The sequence below is a fragment of the Ctenopharyngodon idella genome, chromosome 12 (assembly GCF_019924925.1).
Source record: "Ctenopharyngodon idella isolate HZGC_01 chromosome 12, HZGC01, whole genome shotgun sequence".
NCBI classification, from domain to species: domain Eukaryota; kingdom Metazoa; phylum Chordata; class Actinopteri; order Cypriniformes; family Xenocyprididae; genus Ctenopharyngodon; species Ctenopharyngodon idella.
In genome coordinates, this window is record NC_067231.1 from 9,974,105 (window position 1) to 9,995,421 (window position 21,317).

The window sequence follows — 21,317 nt, forward strand, 5'->3', positions numbered from 1 at the left end:
CTATGAGAACAACAAAAGATTTCACTCATGTATATTCTGACAATAATATATGCATCCCCACAATCCTCTGCACTGACCTTTGATACCACATTCAGACATGAGCCGTTTTGCTCCAGCGGTTCAGGCCAGTCACTCACAGTAGAAATTGGGATCTAAGACAATGCAAACAAAATTTCTGTAAACATTCTGGGGTCAGAAATCATAAGTACTGTATATTTCGGAAGCCCTAAGAGGCCATGGATTATAATTATTTTTATTTCTAGTTTTCTCGTGATCACGACTTAATCTTCTCTAAATTACACAAATGTGCCAACAGGTGGCAGTATAGAACCAAATGGGGTGCATAGAAACACTGATGGGGTGCGGTATATATCCACCTTACTGTGTTAGTTCATATTGGCCCAGATTGTACGTGTTTGGGACAGAGAGAATGAAGACCTTACTTTTTGTTCGCTATAATTTGTGCAGTATTGTGTGTGTTAATTAACTTTACTAATGTTAAATGTTTGAATATGATTAATTTGCTTGAAAGTGTATCCGTTATCGTTACGTTCTAACTGCTAGATTCATGACTCATCAGTTTCACTACCGAAATAGCGTTCGGTGTGATTCTAAACGTATTGCTTACTAAAATTAATTTTGATGTCACTGTATAGCATTCTGTTTGCACCTTATTGTGCATCTTTAAGACGCCATTTTAATAATCGCAGTTTCAGTGTTAGTTTACCTCACTGTGTCACTCAATGTATATTGATCATTTAATTCAGTGATAGTGTGTAACCTATTTATATTTCTTTGTAGGAAACCACACACATACACATAAACACTCTTCTCAAACAGCATCCCAAGATTGTACTTAGCCTATATCAACTGAATTCTTTTTTTTTTTCTTTCTTTTTTTTGGAAATCTGGAGTATTGCACCTCTTTTTAATGGAAGAGCTAGGAGGAGGAACACAGCCTATCCCAGCCTATCCTTCATGACGAATAAAAATAACAAACAAATTATGTAATATAATTTTATTTCAAATGAATGAGGAAAATAAAGTGGGTTGAATCTAAGAAGCTCTAAAAGTTTTTAGAAAAGTTGTAGAATAGGCCTAATCTGGCATCCTTCTGAAGGCACTCCGCCTGCACTTGAGGTGTTGAATGTTCTGTTGATAATTTAAACATGTTAATTACACAAATAAAATGTTTCTCGTACATTGATTGAACAGTGATTGATTAGCCTATATTTATTTATTGTAGACTTTATTATTAAGCAAAGTAAACATTTTGCTGAAATATCCACAACATAAAAGAGCGCACTGTTTATCCGTCGAACAGATGCACGTGAAAGTTGTGTTCGTTAGCAACAGTAGAATCCGGGTGCAGTGTGTTTCAGAATCAAACAATCATTGTAAAAAGAACTTTTGTTATGTTGAGATGACAAGAAAATTAAGTCGTGATGTCGAGAAAACAACTTTTGTTATGTCGAGATTATGAGAAAATTAAGTCGTGATCATGAGAAAACAACTTTTGTTTTGTCGATATCACAAGAAAATTAAGTTGTGATCACGAGAAAACAAGATAGAAAAAATAATAATAATCCATGGCCTTTTAGGGCTTCCTTGGTATATCACTACATATAATTAAAATAATTTGATGCAACTCACAACCAAATCTGGACTGCCCTCCACCTGGGCCATGGGAACCTAAAAGACAAAAGTTTAATAATTAATAAGCTACGATAGGCATCCAAGGATGTCTATTTTCAAGGAATATTCATAATCAACCATCATTAAAACTATTACTAATCAATTATAAATCTAAAATTACTTAAAGGAATCAATTAGTTAATACTGCAAAACGCATGTAGAGATGAACAAATATAATGTAAACGTAGTCTATTTTAAACTATATTTTACAGTTTTTTTTTATTGCTTTGGTGCAATTTTCACAAGCAATTGGTAAATTTTCAAAACTCTTAGTACTAATATCACAACAGATCATCAAAAGTGCACTTTTTTCAAACATTTCAGCATGTTTTCAATTGTGTTAGTACAATACACAACATCACAAAGTATCCTTTTCACTACGCAATATAAGTGTTTCATCTATATCCTCCTGAGACCCAGATTTTTTTTTTTTTTTAAATTTAGTATTTTTTCACGTCATTATATTGTTTAGAGCATAAGAAACAAATGAAAAAATAACATTTTTGAAAAATTATATTTTATTCATATGTTATGCTATGTCCTCTGTAGTGGACACCAGGACTAAGTTGTTTAAAAAATAAAATGACATGAAATGACATGTATAGGCAAAAACAATGGGATTTTTTTTTAATCACCAATCAATTTTTAGGCTTCAGGATTGTTTTTAACCAAACTTTGTATAAAGATGATTCTCAACTATGTTATGAAAGATATAATGGAATTAATTGATATACCATTTTACTTTATGCAATATGTGGGTAAAATGGCCATACATCGGTTTTCCCATTCAATACAGTGTATCTATACACTGTATCTAATTTGCATATTAATGTGTTCTTGGAGCAACATGCAATGAAAAAAGAAGTGTAATGATGGGAGCAATAATTGGCAACATTTTCATAATAATATCTAATAATTAATAGGAATATTTATATAATTTTATTCCCTATTCACTTCTTGTATCTCCTAAAATGCCTGATAAACATGATTTAAGTCCTGGTGTCCTCTACAGAGGTCATGTATGAAATCAGTGTCCTGTTTTGTAACAGAAAGTCATATTTTGATTTGAAACCCCATAACATTTTCCTGAGATGTTGATTTATAACAAACAATTTGAAAATTAATCCGATTTAAATGATAATTACAAAATATTATATTTCCATAAGAGTGCTATTTTTCATTTTCAGTCATATTTAAAGACCAAGAAGTTGTTGTTGTTATTGCGAAACCTCTAAGAATATGGTATCTCTGCAAAGCCCTGAATGTGCTTACAGGACTTAAAACTGTGACATGTATGATGTCAGAGAAAATCACTAAAATATAATGTCCACTACAGAGGACAGAAGTCTATTCCTGGGTCCCAGGAGGATATAAATGTTTCATTCACAGTAACTGCCTTTCATAATGCTATTACTATCAAACTTTTGATTTGCATCTCTTTTTGTTCAGTTTAATACATTTGTTTATTATTTAATCCAGCTGAACTTAATGGTTAATCAATGAATCATTTGGTACACCTATAGATTTCTATAGATCAGGGGTGCCCAACCCTATTCCTGGAGATCTACCTTCCTGCAGAGTTCAGCTCCAGCGCTGCTCAACACACCTGTCTGTAATTATTAAGTGCTCCTGAAGATCTTAATTAGCTGATTCAGGTGTCTTTTATCAGGGTTGGAGCTAAACTTTGCAGGTAGGTAGATCTCCAGGAACAGGGTTGGACACCCCTGCTATAGATATTGATTCAATAGGCATAGTTTCTATAGAACTTATTTGCAATTTCTGATAGGAATTCATTACATTTGGTTATCCATTTTACATTATAAGCAATTTATCTTAGATGATAACCACAATTTTCAAAGTGTGTGTGTGAGTGTGGTCCTGGTAAACACTGCGTTGTGAACCAAATGTCCCAACAAGGATGGTAATACCAGTAATTTTAGACCTTGTTTGGACATTTTTTGGTCCCCATAAGGAAAACATCTTATAAATCATCCGAAATTATCAGAAGAAGGGAGACTGGTGGTATCATTTTACATTATATAGTTTTTTTTTTTTATTCGCTTTGTTACTATTTTCAAGTAAGGTGTACATTTTCAAAACTCTTAGTACAAAACTCCAAACTTATCACACTTGTAACAAAGCTAGTCATTCTTTCAAAACTTGATCTCATGCTTTCATTCTAGCTGTACATATTTTCATTTTACATAATCACTGTTTCAAACACAAGGTTATTGTAATATGTAATGAGAACATTTGGTTTAATCACTGAAACACAACAGTATGTTCTTCTTACAGTTTAGTACTTTTAACAATCAGTTCATTCAATAGCAAACAATGCAAGATACATGTTTCAAATCACCCTTGTTGCTGAAATAATTACAGTTACACAGGCTACAGATGCCGCTTTAAAAAATACACTTACATTACCTAAATTACATAGTTGACATAAAATCCATAATGTTTGTAATAGTATCTATTCAGTGTGTTATCAAAAGGTGTTAAGTATGACACAGTCATGAGGTTTTGTGTAGAACAGTTTGCTGCCAATACAGTAAATGTTCTCACTGTACCATATGACTGAATCTATGCTGTAACTGATCTTTACAGATGAAGGATGAGTTATAATAATGTGGCAGTCTCTACCATGGTAATGCCTTTTACAGTTTACAGTATCACATAGCATACTATAATGTAAAACAATGCCATCAGTCTCTTCTGATGCATCTCTGATCAATCTGATGTTATACAGTTATTGACTGTTTCTTTTTCCTTGTACTCTGTCGTGCTCTGTGTTCACAAATTTCTCTGTATCTCTCTCTCTCTCACACACACACACACACACACACACACGTTGGTATATGTGGTTTACGGGGACTCTCCATAGGCGTAATTATTTTTATTCTATCTCCCTACGCTAACCCTACCCCTAAACCTACCAATCACAGAAAACTTTCTGCAGTTTTACATTTTATAAAAATATCATTTCATATGACTTATAAGCTGTTTTACTCATGAGGACAAAAAAAAAAAAAAAAAGTGCAAACAAGGTCTAAAATTACTGGTATTACCATTCTTTTTGGGACATTTGGTTCACAATGTTTGTTTGGTGTTTACGTTTCATGGTGTTTAGGAGGACCAAACACGCACACACACACTTTGAAAAATGTGGTCATCATCTAAGATAAATTGCTTATAATGTAAAAAGAATTAATTAAATTTGGTTATCCATATCGGAAATTTCAAATAAGTTCTATAAAAACTATGGCAATAGAATCAACATCTATAGAAATCTATAGGTGTACCAAATGATTCTTTGATTAACCATTAAGTTCAGTTGGATTAAATAATAGACAAATGTATTAAACTGAACGAAAAGATATGCAAATCAAAAGTTTGATAGTAATAGCATTATGAAAGGCAGTTACTGTGAATGAAACATTTATATAGATGAAACACTTATTTTGTCTAGTGAAAAGGAAACTTTGTGATTTTGTGTATTGTATACATAAAATATGCTTAAATGTTTGAAATAAGTGCACATTTGATGATCTGTTGTGATGTTAGTACTAAGAATTTCGAAAATGTACCAATTGCTTGTGAAAATTGCACCAAAGCAATTAAAAAAACTAGTATGCCATGTGATACTGTAAACAGAGGTATTACCATGGTAGAGACTGCTACATTAGTATAACTCACCCTTATAAAGGTCAACTACAGTATAGATTCAGTCATATGGTACAGTGAGAACATTTACTGTATCGGCAGCAAACTGTGTTCTACACAAAACCTCATGACTGTGTCATACTTCACACATTTTGATAAAGCACTGAATAGATACTATTACAAACATTATGGATTTTATATCAATTATGTAATTTAGGTAATGTAAGTGTATTTTCTAAAGTGGCATCTGTAGCCTGTGTAACTGATTTGAAACATGTATTTTGCATTGTTTACTATTGAATTAACTGACTGTTAAAAGTACTAGACTGTAAGAAGAACATACTGTTGTGTTTCAGTGATTAAACCAAATGTTCTCATTACATATCACAATGATCTTGAGTTTTGAAACAATGTTTATGTAAAATGAAAATATGTACAACTAGAATGAAAGCATGAGATCAGGTTTTGAAAGAATGACTAGCTTTGTTACAAGTGTGATCAGTTTGGAGTTTTGAAAATATACACCTTACATGTGAAAATAGTACCAAAGCAAATAAAAAAAAAAAAAAAAAAAAAAACTGTAAATAATTACAGTCAAGAAATGCAAATATTGGTATATTTCCAGTTCACTGTATTTTAATACATTTCAGTTGTTTATTATGAATTTTATTTACTATTTATTATTTTAATAACAATGTGTATATAAAATACAGATACAGCCTTTTCTTCATAAAAACCTCACTTTGAATCCGGAGCACATTTTTAGTCCATCACTGCAAAACGGACTTCAGGGTAGGAGATGGACTAAAAATGAACTCCCAAAACTTAATGTAATTTTTTAGGATTCTTTACCTAACCTAAGTCTCTGAGATCCTGACACCTGGCACTTCTGGAGACTTCAGGTAGGTTGCTGTTCTGGAAAATGGTGGCGCTGGAGACTAAAGGGTTCCTGATGGTTTCACACTTAATTCTTCATCTTAATTCTTTTGCAGTTAACATGTCTTTTCTTTTCCACCTGTTGTTGTCTGACCCTGCTGACCCAATGAGCATTTCACTGTCCAATGGTCATGCCTTAACTGCAATTTCTAGCATTGCATTAGTATTGCATCCTTCTCATGGGCATTTAATAATTTTTGACTTTTCAGTTTGAGTTAAATGTCTTTTTTGGCTCATTTTATCTGTAAAAGAAAATGTACCTAATAATTAAGCAAACCTGAATTAAAGGCATTTTTCATTTCCAGCCTTCATGAACAATTATATGTCACTTATAAATGATTAAATACAAAATTAATAGTAGTTATTAAGATTAATGTGGTTTGGAATTGGTAAGATGTGCCTGGAAAAAAAAAATATGATCAGAAAATCAATAAGCCTAATAATTCTGCAAGCACTGTATAGCAGTGTGATTGAGATTGGGATGACAGAAACTGAAGGATGAACTGAGACTTTTCTGTACTTTAACATGCGACCAGTTTGTAGTGCACACTTCTTTACACTCACAGAGAAAAGCTCCAACACTGATGACACTAAGCTTACACTATTATTTTAAGCAAATGAAGGGTCCACATTTGTGACATGGCAATAAAATATTATTCAGTGTTCAAGCTGTAGTGCACACTCCAGCTGATAACTGTATAGGCAGTGTATTGCCATTTGCTCGCATGAATACAGAGATTGATTAATCGACAGTAGAAAAGATCAATTAATTCAGTTATTAAGAAAAGTGATTACTAACTGAATAAATTATATCTGGTAAATAATATACAGAGTGTCTAGTGTGCAAGCATGTTTACATATGAGTCTACCTTCTAAGGCAGCATCCTGAAATAGAACCTCCTAATTGACTGAATTAGAACATTCTACAAACGCAGGAACTCTAAGCAAGAAAATGCATCGCACATATAAATATTGGGTAAACAGTCCATTCATAATTAGGTTTCGGTACTAAATGGAATTCGTCTAGATCTCAACTTGTCTGCCACCTTGGATGCATTTTTTTTACCAAGCTGTGGCAATGCAATGCCCTTATCTGCAAAAGATACAAAAGATACTGCCATGATGAGGTATTTTAGACAACAGCATAATTAAAGGTACACAATGCAATTTTTTTTTCTTTCAAAATTTACAAAATTTCTACAATGAGCGAGTACATCATAAACCTATCTTCCAATCCGTGTTTTTGCCTTATCCTGAATCACTATGGTACACCTATAAGTGTTTATATTCTGACTATTTTAGACCGAGCAGGATGCCTACCGCTGCAGAGTAGCCGAGTACCTACGTGATCAGTCATATACATTAACAGAGTGAATTAACCGCTAGAGTGCCAAAAGTTACATAGTGTACCTTTAATATACTACTGTTTGGGACTGCCTTTCCATAGGGATGCTGTCTATGCAGACAACTCTCTAGGTTTTGGAAGAAAGCTTTAGTCTCACCCTCAGTAGTCTGAAGCCAGTGTAGTATGTGAGAGCATTTAAATTCCTGTCATCCGCACAAGAGCGTGCTGTCACAGCACGAGAGCAAGATAGAGAACTTGAACGCATGAACCCTGGAAAAGAAACCATAAATCAGTATACAACTATTCATATTATTTAGAGTAAATAACATTTTGCCCATACTTGCAGGATTGTTGTTGATGCAGGCAGATGACACTGGACCTGGTGATGGCTGTCTAAGTGTGCTAACTTTGGATGTACGGTCATAATAGGTCAGAATGATGTCATCAACCTGTGACAAAGTCCACCAGTGCCAATGTTAAATACTTTTCATATGTATTGCCTATGTAACATAACGACAATGTACTTCCTTTGGTAATTGTATAAAATGAACCATAAAAGCAAAGATAATATTTTAGAGCATTTAAAGCTAGCTAGCATATTTGCCAGCTAGCCAGCATGTTTGTGGAGCGAGTGGAACAGAGCGATCAATTTCAATTCATTTATGGAAGTTGTGCTTCACGTTCACATGCAAGCATGAAGCTCAACTTCCATGGGAATGAACTGAAAATGCTCTCTCTGTGCAAGTGGATACGCACCATAAGAGACCCATGATGGCTGAGCGAGAAATTCGACTGGTACTCTCTGCATTAAAGGCTAATGTATGGAAGCACGTTGGCTTCTATGAAGTTGAAGGGGAAAAGCACCTGGGCTGCATTTCTCAAAAGCATCGTAAGCTTAAGTTGATCGTAGAGACCATTGGTGGCAATTGTTCTACGATCAGCTTAGGCTTACAATGCTTTTAGGAAACACTACCCTGGACAAGCCACACTATATGCAAGTCATGTTATTGCTATATTATTAATATTATATAATATTGTTATATTGTTTATTGCACATAACTGGATAACAAGTATGATTGTATTAAGTATTATTGACTTGCCAAATCACTTCCATTTGTTTTATTGATAAAAGAAATTGGAAGTAATTCATTATGGGTCATTAAATACTTTGCTTTAAAAGTTTGATTGGCTTAGTCTTGGCTTAGACGATTTGGCTTAGTGCGATTATGACATTGCAAAGGCTGCGATTTTTTATGATTTTTAATTATATAAATGTGTACACAGCGTGTTATTTAAGAGCTGCGCTGTGATCAGTAGTAAATGCCAGCAGCCATATCACCCTGTAGCCCAAGACTGGTTGCCCAGTGAAGCTAAGGGCTGAGCCTGGTTAGTACCTGGATGGGAGACCTCCTGGGAAAACTAGGTTGCTGCTGGAAGAGGTGTTAGTGAGGCCAGCAGGGGGTGCTCATCCCGCCGGCAGGACACTTCGGGCTTAAGGGGTTAACCAACTACAGTTGCATAGAGAGTTCTAACTCTCTATATGATACTTTCCAATCGGGTTTAAGAAATTACATAGTACTGAATCTGCCCTTCTGAAAGTTACAACCACAATACTTTGTTGGCTACGGATGATGGAAATGCTGTTGGTCCTTTTAGATCAGCATTTGATATGGTTGATCATAAAATTCTCATTTCTCGACTGGAAAATTGTGTAGGCATTCAGGGTACCAATTTAAAATGGTTTCAGTTTTACTAAGTTTTCTGTTTGTATCGGACAACATACATCATCTGCAGCACATATTTCCTGTGGTGTTCCGCAGGAATCCATCCTTCCACCAACTTTGTTTTCCTTATACACGCAACCCTTGGGTTCCAACTTTTTTTATAAATATGGGCTGTTTTTTCATTCATATGCTGTTGATACCCAATTGTACCTTCCATTAAAACGTAATGATAAACACTCTACAGGGACATTGCTAGCTTGTATACAGGAACTGAAACTATGGCTAACACAAAACTTTTTGGCCTTGAATGAGAATAAAACAGAAGTGGTACTGTTTGGACCAAGTGATTCGTATGACACCTGTTGTTACGCTTATAGACACACTTCAGAAGTCAATCGATCACCCGTTTATTCGTGTACAACATATCCATAGCTTTTTCAACCAGCCTCGTGCTCAACCAACAACAACAACAGTACTTCCCGGAAACTTCATAATAAGAGTCCCTTCTTTTCCGGTAAACAGTCATGTGTAATCTTAAACAATATTCAGCACTGAGGTATACATGTGTATGAACAAATTTTTGATGTCTTAAACTTAAACTCACTCTCACTCAAATCTTTTTCAATTAAGCATGCTAACATGTTGAACATATTGAACAACAACATCCTTGAACAAAAATATAACCTAGTACATTTCAACAAGCTCTCAAATGCAACTCAAAGACAGACTTTGTTTTAATTCAGTTTTCACTGTCCTTCACCCAGTGCCTTAAGTAACTGACATACTGACGCCCCCTTTTTGGTAAGGCAGTCCGCAAGTTGTTCTCGTGTTGTACCACAGTACTCGCTCAACTCTCTGTGTCTGAACAAGTTCTTTGATACTACTTATCTCCAGGCGGAGTCTTTTCTCAGAGACTGACTTTGTGGACTTAATTGCATCAGCAAGTGAATGATTGTCTGTGACACAGATTATTGGTGGAGCATGTTCAGCGTCACCAGTAGTTAATTCTGAGAACAGTGTGGACAGAAAAATAGCATTGTCAATTCCATCAGACATTGCCAATGTTTTACCAGCAAGTGTGCTCTGCACAATCCTCTTGACTCTCTTTGACTGCCAAGAAAGGGGAGAGATTTTTCAATTTTCTCCCATTAGAAGAATCAGATGCCCTCCTTGGGTGCCTCCATCTGAAAGATTTGCAAATGAGGCATTGCTGAACTAGGGGTGGGCGATATGAGCTAAAATTCATATCACAATATTTTCCACTGTCCAGTTGATATCGATATTATATTGCGATATGAGAAAAATTGGAATCACATTTTAGTAGACCTTATGTATCTTATTAATTCATTTGTTTTTTAATTATTTTTTTTAATTACATATGGAATTATAAGTAGCCTACTTTTGTTAAAAATACATTAATATAACTGTATGTTAAGATTTTTATATAGGGACATATATATAAAGTTTCAAAATAAGTGAGTCGCCTAGTAAATAATAGAGGAACAACAAAGAGTGCTTTCAGAACATTTTCCAATCAAGAGCTGTGAGTGATTTTTTACTTCCTCCTACAAATCATCGAGTTTCATAAGTAAAGTGTTCATGCCCGTGTCCTTATTCAAATCATCTACCAGTATTTCCATCGCCGTTTCTCTCGCTCTTCCCGACAGCGCCAATGCCATAGCAAGTGCCTGTTTTTTTTTTTTTTGAGTTCCGTAACCCTGGTCCAAATTGCGACTTCATTCTTCCAAATTTCATATGGTTTTCCTTCATCAAAGGTCGGCGGTACTTTTCTCTCATCTCGTCTATCCATACCCCCAGTCTTGGGAGTACCCCCGGCCTGCGAGGGGTGATGGGGGTATGTGACAATCAGGGCGGGACGAGAGCCGTGAGAGAATGGCGTGAGGCTGGTGGCGCGAGTGATAATCAGAGTCAGCTGCGTGCTGCACCGGTCTCGTATCTCATGGAGGAGCTCCGGAAGCATAAAAGGGGGAGCAACGACAGTGAAGGACGAGAGAGGACCAGGCCTGGACTTTACATTATGTTTTATTAAGCTTGTGTGGGTGGCAGTCGACTGTGAGGGTCTGTCGCCATTTTACTTTTGTTTTGTTGTATGTTTATTTTATATATTAAAGTTGCTGAATGTTCGCCGGTTCCCGCCTCTTTCCCCTATCTACTAACCTCGTTACAGTAATATTCCAATATATTTATGAGGCTGCGACACAGACTGACAACAGCAGGAATGCTTAGGATCATTTCAGAGTTTCTCTTAGGGATTTAGAAGTTCTAAGGAAGACTTTTAATCTGTCCTAGGTTTAGGAGCTATTTTTAGCATTAAAATGCTTTCTGAATTACTCTTGGGTGAAAAATGCCCTAAAATTAGGAGAGACACACCCCTAATTTTTAAGAGATCCTAAATTTCTGCATTAGAAGCAACTTCTAGCCTTAAAGGATTAGTTCACTTTCATATAAAATTTTCCTGATAATTTACTCACCCCCATGTCATCCAAGATGTCCATGTCTTTCTTTCTTCAGTCGAAAAGAAATTAAGGTTTTTGATGAAAACATTCCAGGATTATTCTCCTTATAATGGCCTTCCCTGTTCAACTTACGGAACGAACGCAGCGGCAGTTACATTTTTTCCGTAAGTTGAATAGGGAAGGCGTAGGACATACAGCGTAAGCTTTTTGAAGAATACGAAAGTACGGTTTTGGCGGAAGCACTTGGAAGGCGATCATTTGTTTATATAAAGCATATACATTTACATTTTTTCCAAAAATGACAGATCGTTTCGCTAGATAAGACCCTTATTCCTCGTCTGGTATCGTTTAAAGCCATTTGAAGCTGCACTGAAACTATAATTTTGACCTTCAACCGTTTGGAGGCCATTGAAGTCCATTATAAGGAGAATAATCCTGGAATGTTTTCATCAAAAACCTTAATTTCTTTTCGACTGAAGAAAGAAAGACATGAACATCTTGGATGACATGGGGGTGAGTAAATTATCAGGAAAATTTTATATGAAAGTGAAATAATCCTTTAAGATTTTTTGCAAATACAGCCCCTGGTTATGATATGGTGTTTAAGTACAAGCTACAAGACAATAATTAGAAGCTATATGCAACATGTGATCACAGTTTACCTTGTAAAACTTGTTTTTTTGACTGTTGAAGGCTGTAGGCTGTCTCAGTAAGAGTGGATAGAGGGACTTGGGATGAAAATGAGCAGATGTCTGAGCAGCTGACTGTTTTTCTAAGCATAGATAGAAGGGAAAAAGAGCATAAGCAAAGCTTTCTGAAACATACTTGTGTGGAAAAAGTCATGCAGTCATGTTTAAAAATTGGGAGAATGTGTTAGGAATGGAATACTGCTTGCCTTATTGCATAATATTTATTAAATACATATTGTGTAAAACAGTTTGCTGTATGCAATGATTAACATTCCAAACATTTCAATGTGACTTTGTTTTTCTGTATGAAACAGAATTATCAACGAGGAAAAACAATTGTGGGATACAGTTCTCTGTATGCCTTCTTGTATACTGCACATTTTGTTAAATGTAGTAGGCTGGAAAATTCCCATATTTTGCACAGTGTACATACTAAAGACCCCAATATACTCATGGCAAAGTTTTCATTCTCTACTTAGGGATAAAAGAAAAAGTTTCAAAATACCTGATAAGCAATATACTGTTAGCGAACATCCCAACGCTGCTAGGAGTGGCGTTTAGATGTATGTGTAAATGTTGTTGTGCGCTTTCCTCTTAAGTCATAGTTTCCATATGACATCACACCCTTAAAGAAACGCCTACCTGGTGGGCAAAACAAAGATTTCCTCCGCTGCCTGCCAGTTTTGTACTGAGTACCAATGTACTAAAACAGTGAGATTTAAAGACCAAATTCAGTATACCGTTGATGATGATGCATACTACACAGTTAAACAGAAGCAGCCAGAATATGAATGCAACACTCTAAATTGCATGTTATGCGTTTTCCAAAGAAAACCATTATAAAGAATGCTTAATGTGGTTTAATACAGTGATATTGGAGGACCAAATTCAGCATACACCTTATTTATAAAACATACCATGTACAGGAAATCAGATGAACACAGCATATGAATGCAAGGCACAAAGTTTCACATTAAGCATTTTCCCATAGATAGCAATCATAAAGCAAGCAATTAATGTGCCATTTATCACGTTCATATTCCTTGCTCGTCTGCATGTAGTATGCATAATCAGTAATGTGTATATTAAATGTGATCTTTTCACTGTCTTAATACATTCAGGCACACCAAGCTTTTTTTTTTATACATTAAACGTTTTAGAATGTCCCACTGTTTTTAGTGATTTCCAGAAAGTTCGCTTTGGCAAGCTGTTTCAACCTCTTGAAATGAACTTCGCTTTGGCCTTCTTTCGTAGATTTGGCTTTAAGTATATCAGGGCCTTAAGAGAATTTTGCAAGGGTAAGGGACTGGAGTGCAGTGAGGTGAAAATACAGTAATGCATGGTGATTTACCCTCTTCTCTCTGAACACAAAAGAGGTTTCCAGTGAGAGTAACCAGTGCTGGATCAATTTGTGTTCTGAACATTAGCCAGCTCTCAAGACAGACGCCAGACCTATATGTGACAAATACAGCTGTGTTTTAAAGCACATTCAAAGGTTAGAGGACACATACAGTCAAACCAAAATTTATTCAGACACCTTGAACATTTCATTCATTATTACAGTTTATTCACTAAAACAAATGGTAATAAAATATGACAAGATCTCAGAGTTAAACTGTGTTAGAAAAAATTAATCTTAATTATGTCAGATAACACTTAAGAAAAACATAGTCAGTTCAAGTGTCTGAATAACTTTTGGTCCCAAATTTTTTATCAATTTTACTGGTAGTCCACTGTATGAAGAATTTTTGGCTATAATGTCACAGTTTACTTTATTTTGCTATCCTCACTTACATAAATGAACTATAGTGTCCTGCACCCACTAGTAAAAAATATATATAAATTACATCTAGTGTCTGAATAATTTTTGGTTTGACTGTTTAATGACAAACAGAAGCAGTTACCTCACATCCTGGCCACAGCTGTTAAACACAGAGCTGAGGTTCAGGAGACCACAGTCCATGACATCACAACAGCATCCAATGTCACAGAAGTCAGGTGTGACATCACAGAGGCAGTCTGCGGGAGGGAGACAACTCACATTGAACTTACCAGTGTGATGAGGATGGAATAGCTCAATTGTCAAATATGTATATATTGATTTGTTTAAAGATACTTATGTACTTCTAAACTTGTAACATTTTCAAAGTATATTTAAAAGTAGGGGAGACCGGGTATGGTTGCAACACTTTTTGCTTCAGCATCCGTAACTCACTGAATTTGAGCTAGAGTGCTTAAACTTTTACACAAAGCACCCACATTTGATTACTACAAAAGGCATCCATTCAAACATCTGGCTAGACGGACGTGTATAGACTGCGTCTTGCGTCTTTTGCAGCGTCTCGCGTCTGACATGGCATTCTAAAAACACGGGGTTCAAATCAAGTTCAAATCAGTTCAGCTTTTAAAAAAATGTGTCTCGAGACCTTGCATTTTTTCCCCTATTCCACTGCACGTTTCGTATTTTTGAAAGCAAAAATGCGTTCTGTGTGAACGACCTCAAGCTGAGACTGGAACGCGGGTTGCCTTGTGCGCAGCTATGGAATATGACACAGCTCTACCCACAAGCCTATTGCTCCTACATACGTTTATTTTTATCAGTTCTTTTGTCTTTAGGTCGTTATATTTCTTACAGATTTCGTTCTAAATCAGATACAGCTCACAGCTTGTCCTGCCCGTGAAATCCCCCATAAGCCAGAAAACCAATGAGAACGCGGGACAATGATGACGTTCCATAACAAAAGAGCAAAGGCGCAAAAGCTGCTGTAGATCAGCTTACTCGGAAGACTCCGTAACTGGCAGATTTAAAGAAGATTACCGTTGTTTGGCAAACAAATAAATTATGGACAGTTACATACGCATTACCAACATTTTATCATGTAGACTTTATGGTCCACCTCAAACAAGGGATTTAATAGTAATTTATACTAGTGTTAATATTAATTGCCACATCCACGAATACCTTGGGTATGCAGAGCATTCGCAGCTTATATGGACCGCACAAAGCTGTTTGTCAGCTTTACGCATCTTTTGTTTCAAATCAGTGGTTCGGAGCACCAAAATCATGTGATTTCAGTAAACGAGGCTTCGTTATGTCATAAGTGTTTCGAAATTTCAATAGTTACGTGACTTTGGCAGTTTGGTATGTGCTCCGAACTACTGATTCGAAACAAAAGATTCGTAAAGCTTCATGAAGCTTTTGAGATCGCCCATCACTAGATATTGTTGAATAAAGTCGTTATTTTGTTTTTCTGGCACACAAAAAGTATTCTCGTTGCTTCATAACATTAATTAACATTAAGGTTGAACCACTGTACTCACATGAACTGTTTCAAATTTAGTAGCTTTCTGGGCATTGAAAAAGGAAATGATCTTGCTGGCAATGCAGGCCTCACTGAGTCATCAGATTTTATCAAAAATATCTAAATTTGTTTCCAAAAATGAACAAAGGTCTTAATAAATGAGTAATAGTAATAAATAGTAATAATGTAATAAATGACATAATTTTCACTTTTGGGTGAACTAACCCTTTAATATATACACATATTAGGGGTTACACATTCCTCAACTGTCTTATGTTGTGGTTTATCTTGCGCTGGCCAGTGTACACTTACTCATACTGACACCTACTGGTGCGTGTAGCATCATGCAAAAATTAAGGTTAATGAATGTGACTATTAGTGAGGTATTCATAGAGACTTATGATAGATTTATTCCTTGTGTTTCCTAAAATGGGCAGTTTGCGTGATCAACAACATTGGCATTACAACATTCAGCGGCACAAGCCACTCAGATGCTGATGTGCCACAAACTGACAACATGTTTGAAAAAATACTACCGACTTTAATACGTTTAATTGACATTTATTTAAAAATATAACTAAAACAGGATATTTATTTAGGATTTTGAGTCACAATTATGTCAGTATAGCTAGCTGCTCAGGTCATCTGTCAGTCTGGAGGTGTCACAACATATGGCGACATGTTCCACGACACAGTGTCAGTGTTCCGCGATAATGTCAGTGGCACATACCACTATCCACTGGCACGTCACAAGTTTTAAGTGACACGCTACTATCCATGGACACATACTAATGAAGACCAGATGTGCCAATAAGCATAGAGACATGCGTGCCATTGGCTTCTGTGCGTCAGATGCCACGTCACTGAATATTAAAACTGTCTCTCTCTCTCTACACATATGTATATAATTGATAAAAAATACTGTCATAAATGTTTGACCGCAAGGTTCGTGAAGAGCACCCTTTGAGCCAAATACATTTATAGGAAGTGCTGCCGAAGCATGGAATGAAAATCTACCTATAAACTGACTGCTAGAATTAGGGTTAGGAGGGTAAGGGTTGTTTTTTTTTTTTTTAAAGAACCGGAACCGTGCAAGATTTCTGATTTTCGGTTCCGAAAACGGTTCTGGTGTGATGGGTGGGCGAAGTGCAGGGAGCGTATCCTTTAACAGAGACGTCTTACCTCATGAATATTATAGCTATGAATGCACTGAAAAGCCCTCGCGCTACTCATATATGTCAGATAACAATGAATGAATAAAAATTCAAATCTGTGTTTGCGCTGCCGCTAATCCAGAGAGAGCAGTTGTCATGTTTAGATATAAACAGCTTCATAAACAATCCTTTCAAACACACAGTATCATTATTTCTGTTACAAATATTCCAATTATCATAGAAGTATACAAAAGTTTATTATTCAGAAACGCTGATGTTACCGATCAAAATAGAATAAATCACCTTCTGTAAGTAACTGGACTTCAAATAACGACTGTATCGATTGAATTGTTACGCCACTAGGTGGCAACAAATTACTGTTAAAATGTATCTATCACTGAATCATTCTTTCAGAAACAAGTGAAGTCTTTATAAATCCAACTTACAAAAATATTCAGTTTCACCTGTCTGGATCTTACATGTGTGTTCAAGCATCTTATTTGTGTTGAATTTGTGGTAACACTTTACAATAAGGTTCATTTGTTATGACCTAACCAGGAGTAATACATTTGTTACTGTATTTGTTAATCTTTGTTAACGTTAATTAATAAAAATCCAGCTATTCATAGTTTGTTCATGTTACTTCACAGTGCGTTAACTAATGTTAACAAAAACAGCTCTTGATTTTAATAATGTATTAGTAAATGTTGAAATTAACATTAACAATGATTAATAAATGCTGTAGAAATTCAGTTCATTATTAGTTCATGTTAATGTAGTTAACTAATGTTAACTAATGAACCCTATTGTAGTGTTAGTGAATTTGTTGAGATTAGCCATCTGTTAAATTCATTTTACAAGAATAATAAACACAAAAAGGACTGTTTAAGTTGAGTATTGTGCATTCCCTTACTACTATGTTTTATTGGTTGTTTAATTATTTTAATGGAACCGGAATCATTAAGCAGAACCGGAATCGGAACCAGAAAATTTCTTACAATTCCCAACCCTAGCTAGAATGCATAATGTCTGTACTGCAATGTAATCTTTATTTGATGAAATTTCTTTCAATATACAAATGCCATAGTTATTCCAGTGCTTAATTATCATAAGAATAATGTCATGAGATTCTTACTAAAATAGGGTTAATTTATGCACAAAAGCCTTATGAGATTCAGCTTCTTTCGACTCACCCGATGGGCTTGTGATGGGCACTATGGTGGCATCAGTGGGCAGAACCGCACTACCATCTGTGAATGTACCCTTCGGTGTAGCAGCTGCAGACGAGTCATTTGAGTTGGGTTTGAGTGGATATGAAGAGTTAATTTCTGCCCTCAACACATTAGTCGCTGCTGTTGTTGATCGTGGCTGGTTAGTGATTGTAGGTGCGTTATCAGTAAAAGTGAAGGGGTATGGGCTAAGATCGGTGCTCAATGGAGTCTGATCAGTGATGTTAGAATCAGTCCCTGTAAGAAAAGAAAATGCAAAGAGAATTAGAAAGATGTCAGTCTAAACATGTTAATGGTCCTAAAAACAGCTAAAACCTTTCTTTAGGCTGAAGCACCCTAATTTATTTTTATTTGGGGGGTAAAATATGACGTTGACATAAATTCATTCTCTTACCCACTGGACTGATGGGCTCAGCACTTCCATCTGTGAATGTGGCATTCAGCGCTGCGGGTGAAGGTGAAACCGATGAGTTTGTTGAATCGATTGAGTGGTTTTGTGCAGCGTTCTGACAAGTCGCTTGAGGAAAAACAATCGTTATCAAAACTAACTGGAACACACGCCGGAAAACACCCTTCGACATTTGCTATATCTGAAGATATCTGTTAATTCGGGATGACTTAAGATAGTAATATCCAAGTATTATCAAAGATATGTCTAAAAAGTAGTTTGTATTCTGTCATTTCATAAGCATTAAATTGTATAAGGAATTAATTCACGGTCTACTTTACTCAAATCACACAGACACATTACCATTCTACCAAAGACTGAAAGGGACTACAGACCGTCGTCAAGGAAATGTAAACTCTGAGCGCATTCGGTTCTTCTTCTTCTGGCTGTGGCGGTTGGCAGACCAACTTAAATGGTGCATTCCCGCCACCTACTGAATAGGAGTGTGGAGCACATAATGGTTGGGAAGTTATAAAGGGAAGTAATTGGGAAACTATTGGGAAATAATAAGACAATAAATAAAAATGAAGGGGGAAAAATAATACAACGGAATCTTAAATTCTATTGATTAGTCTTGTTTCTTTTAAGAAAATAATTAATTTATGAAATATTCGTGATTGTTTTGGGCCATTTCCTAACAGAACCTGAAGTGACAAATGATTTATTCCCAAAGATCTTAAAGCTTGAATTAGTTGAAATCTTGCTCTTTCATATGCATCACATTCTATAAGTACGTGTTCTACTGATTCTGCTTGACCACATTTGCCACAGTTGCCAGTTTATCCCATTCTGTGCAGACACTGATTTAACGAACAATGTCCAATACGCATTCTTAACATTAAAACATCTTCTTTCCTGTTGCCAAACTTTCTTCTTTCTAGGCCTACTTTCTCTTAAATAGGATGAAAGTGTCTACCTTTTGTTTCACTATCCCACTCCTTCTGCCATTTCTTTATTTCATTTGCAATTAACCCTTAGACTCTGCATCACTTCAAAGATCATATCTTGTTGTCTTGCTGTTGATATTCCACTTAACAAGCTATTTAAAACTGAAAGGGAGTCTGTATAAATTACTGATCTTATTGGTTGTATTTCTTCTATCCACTGAAGAGCTAGGAATATTGTGATTGTCTCTGTAGTAAAAACAAGATCTGAAATTCTTTTTGATATTATTTTGAATTGGGGTTATGTAGACTGCTGCTGCTGTTATTCCAGATTCAGGATCTTTAGAGCATGTATTTAGAGCCCGAGCACCGATGGTATGAGGACCCTATTGTAATTGCTCGGTCAATTCTTCTTCTTCTCCGCATTTTTGAGGGCCTAAACATGTTTGAAAACTCATGAAACTTTGCACACGCATCCGAAGTAGTGATAATTTACATCTGATACGGGTTTCAGAATTAGTAGTTGTGGCAAAATGGCTCGATAGCGGCACCTACAAAATTTCAATTAAACGACCTTCGCGCTACGTTTCACGTAGCCTACAGGTATGAAATTTGGTAGACACATGTAAACAGCAAAATAACTACAAAAAAGTCCCTGGGTGCAAAATCTAAAAACCCAACAGGAAGTGAGATAAGTTTCTCTGCAAAATTTTTGCAGTTTTTGCCATTTCCAGACATTTCCGAACTCCTCCTAGAGATTTTATCAGATTAACATCATGTTTGGTCAGTCTAATCTAAAGGCCTTTGCGACGTTAAATTGCGAAGATCTTGAGTTTTCGCTGAAGGGCGTGTCCGTGACGGCCTGACAAATTTCGATGTTTGGCCATGAAACAGGAAGTTGTTGTAACTCAGGCATACAATGTCCGATCTGCCCCAAACTTCAAATGTTTGATAAGAGTCCTGGCCTGAAGACATCTACATACAAATATTCAGTTACAGTCATAGCGCCACCTGTGGGTAACAGGAAATGACATGTTTTACGCTATTAACTCCTCATAGAGATTTAATCTGATCAACATCATATGTTGTCAGTCTAATCTTAAAGGATTAGTCCACTTTTAAATAAACTTTTCCTGATAATTTACTCACCCCCATGTCATCCAAGATGTTCATGTCTTTCTTTCTTCAGTCGAAAAGAAATGAAGGTTTTTGATGAAAACATTCTAGGATTATTCTCCTTATAGTGGACTTCAATGGCCTCCAGACGGTTGAAGGTCAAAATTACAGTTTCAGTGCAGCTTCAAAGGGCTTTAAACGATACCAGACGAAGAATAAGGGTCTTATCTAGCGGAACGATCTGTCATTTTCGAAAAAAAAATGTAAATGTATATGCTTTATATAAACAAATGTTCGCCTTCTAAGTGCTTCCGCCTACCCTTTTCAACTTACGGAAAAAATGTAACTGGTGCTGCGTTCATTCCGTAAGTAGAATAGGGAAGGGGTAGGACATACAGCGTAAACTTTTTGGAGAATACGGAAATGCAGTTTTGGCGGAAGCACTTATAAGGCGAACATTTGTTTATATAAGGCATATACATTTACATTTTTTTTCGAAAATGACCGATCGTTTCGCTAGATAAGACCCTTATTCCTCGTCTGGTATCGTTTAAAGCCCTTTGAAGCTGCACTGAAACTGTAATTTTGACCTTCAACCGTTTGGAGGCCATTGAAGTCCACTATAAGGAGAGTAATCCTGGAATGTTTTCGTCAA

General features: G+C 35.9%; 1 protein-coding gene across 1 annotated transcript in view; it reads right to left on the minus strand.

Annotated features, from left to right (window-relative positions):
* The window catches only part of LOC127524234 (tectonic-3-like), a 24,801-nt gene extending 5,309 nt beyond the window's left edge, over window positions 1–19,492 (minus strand). Inside the window, exons 1-11 of the mRNA XM_051915697.1 lie at window positions 19,489–19,492; window positions 18,998–19,069; window positions 18,609–18,659; window positions 18,179–18,451; window positions 14,434–14,548; window positions 13,881–13,981; window positions 12,503–12,612; window positions 7,980–8,088; window positions 7,797–7,909; window positions 1,654–1,692; window positions 78–152 (exon numbers count right to left, since the gene is read on the minus strand). Coding sequence (XP_051771657.1) covers window positions 78–152; window positions 1,654–1,692; window positions 7,797–7,909; window positions 7,980–8,088; window positions 12,503–12,612; window positions 13,881–13,981; window positions 14,434–14,548; window positions 18,179–18,451; window positions 18,609–18,659; window positions 18,998–19,069; window positions 19,489–19,492 — 1,062 coding nt within the window. The remainder of the gene's footprint in view (window positions 1–77; window positions 153–1,653; window positions 1,693–7,796; window positions 7,910–7,979; window positions 8,089–12,502; window positions 12,613–13,880; window positions 13,982–14,433; window positions 14,549–18,178; window positions 18,452–18,608; window positions 18,660–18,997; window positions 19,070–19,488) is intronic.
* Window positions 19,493–21,317: the final 1,825 nt, after the last annotated feature.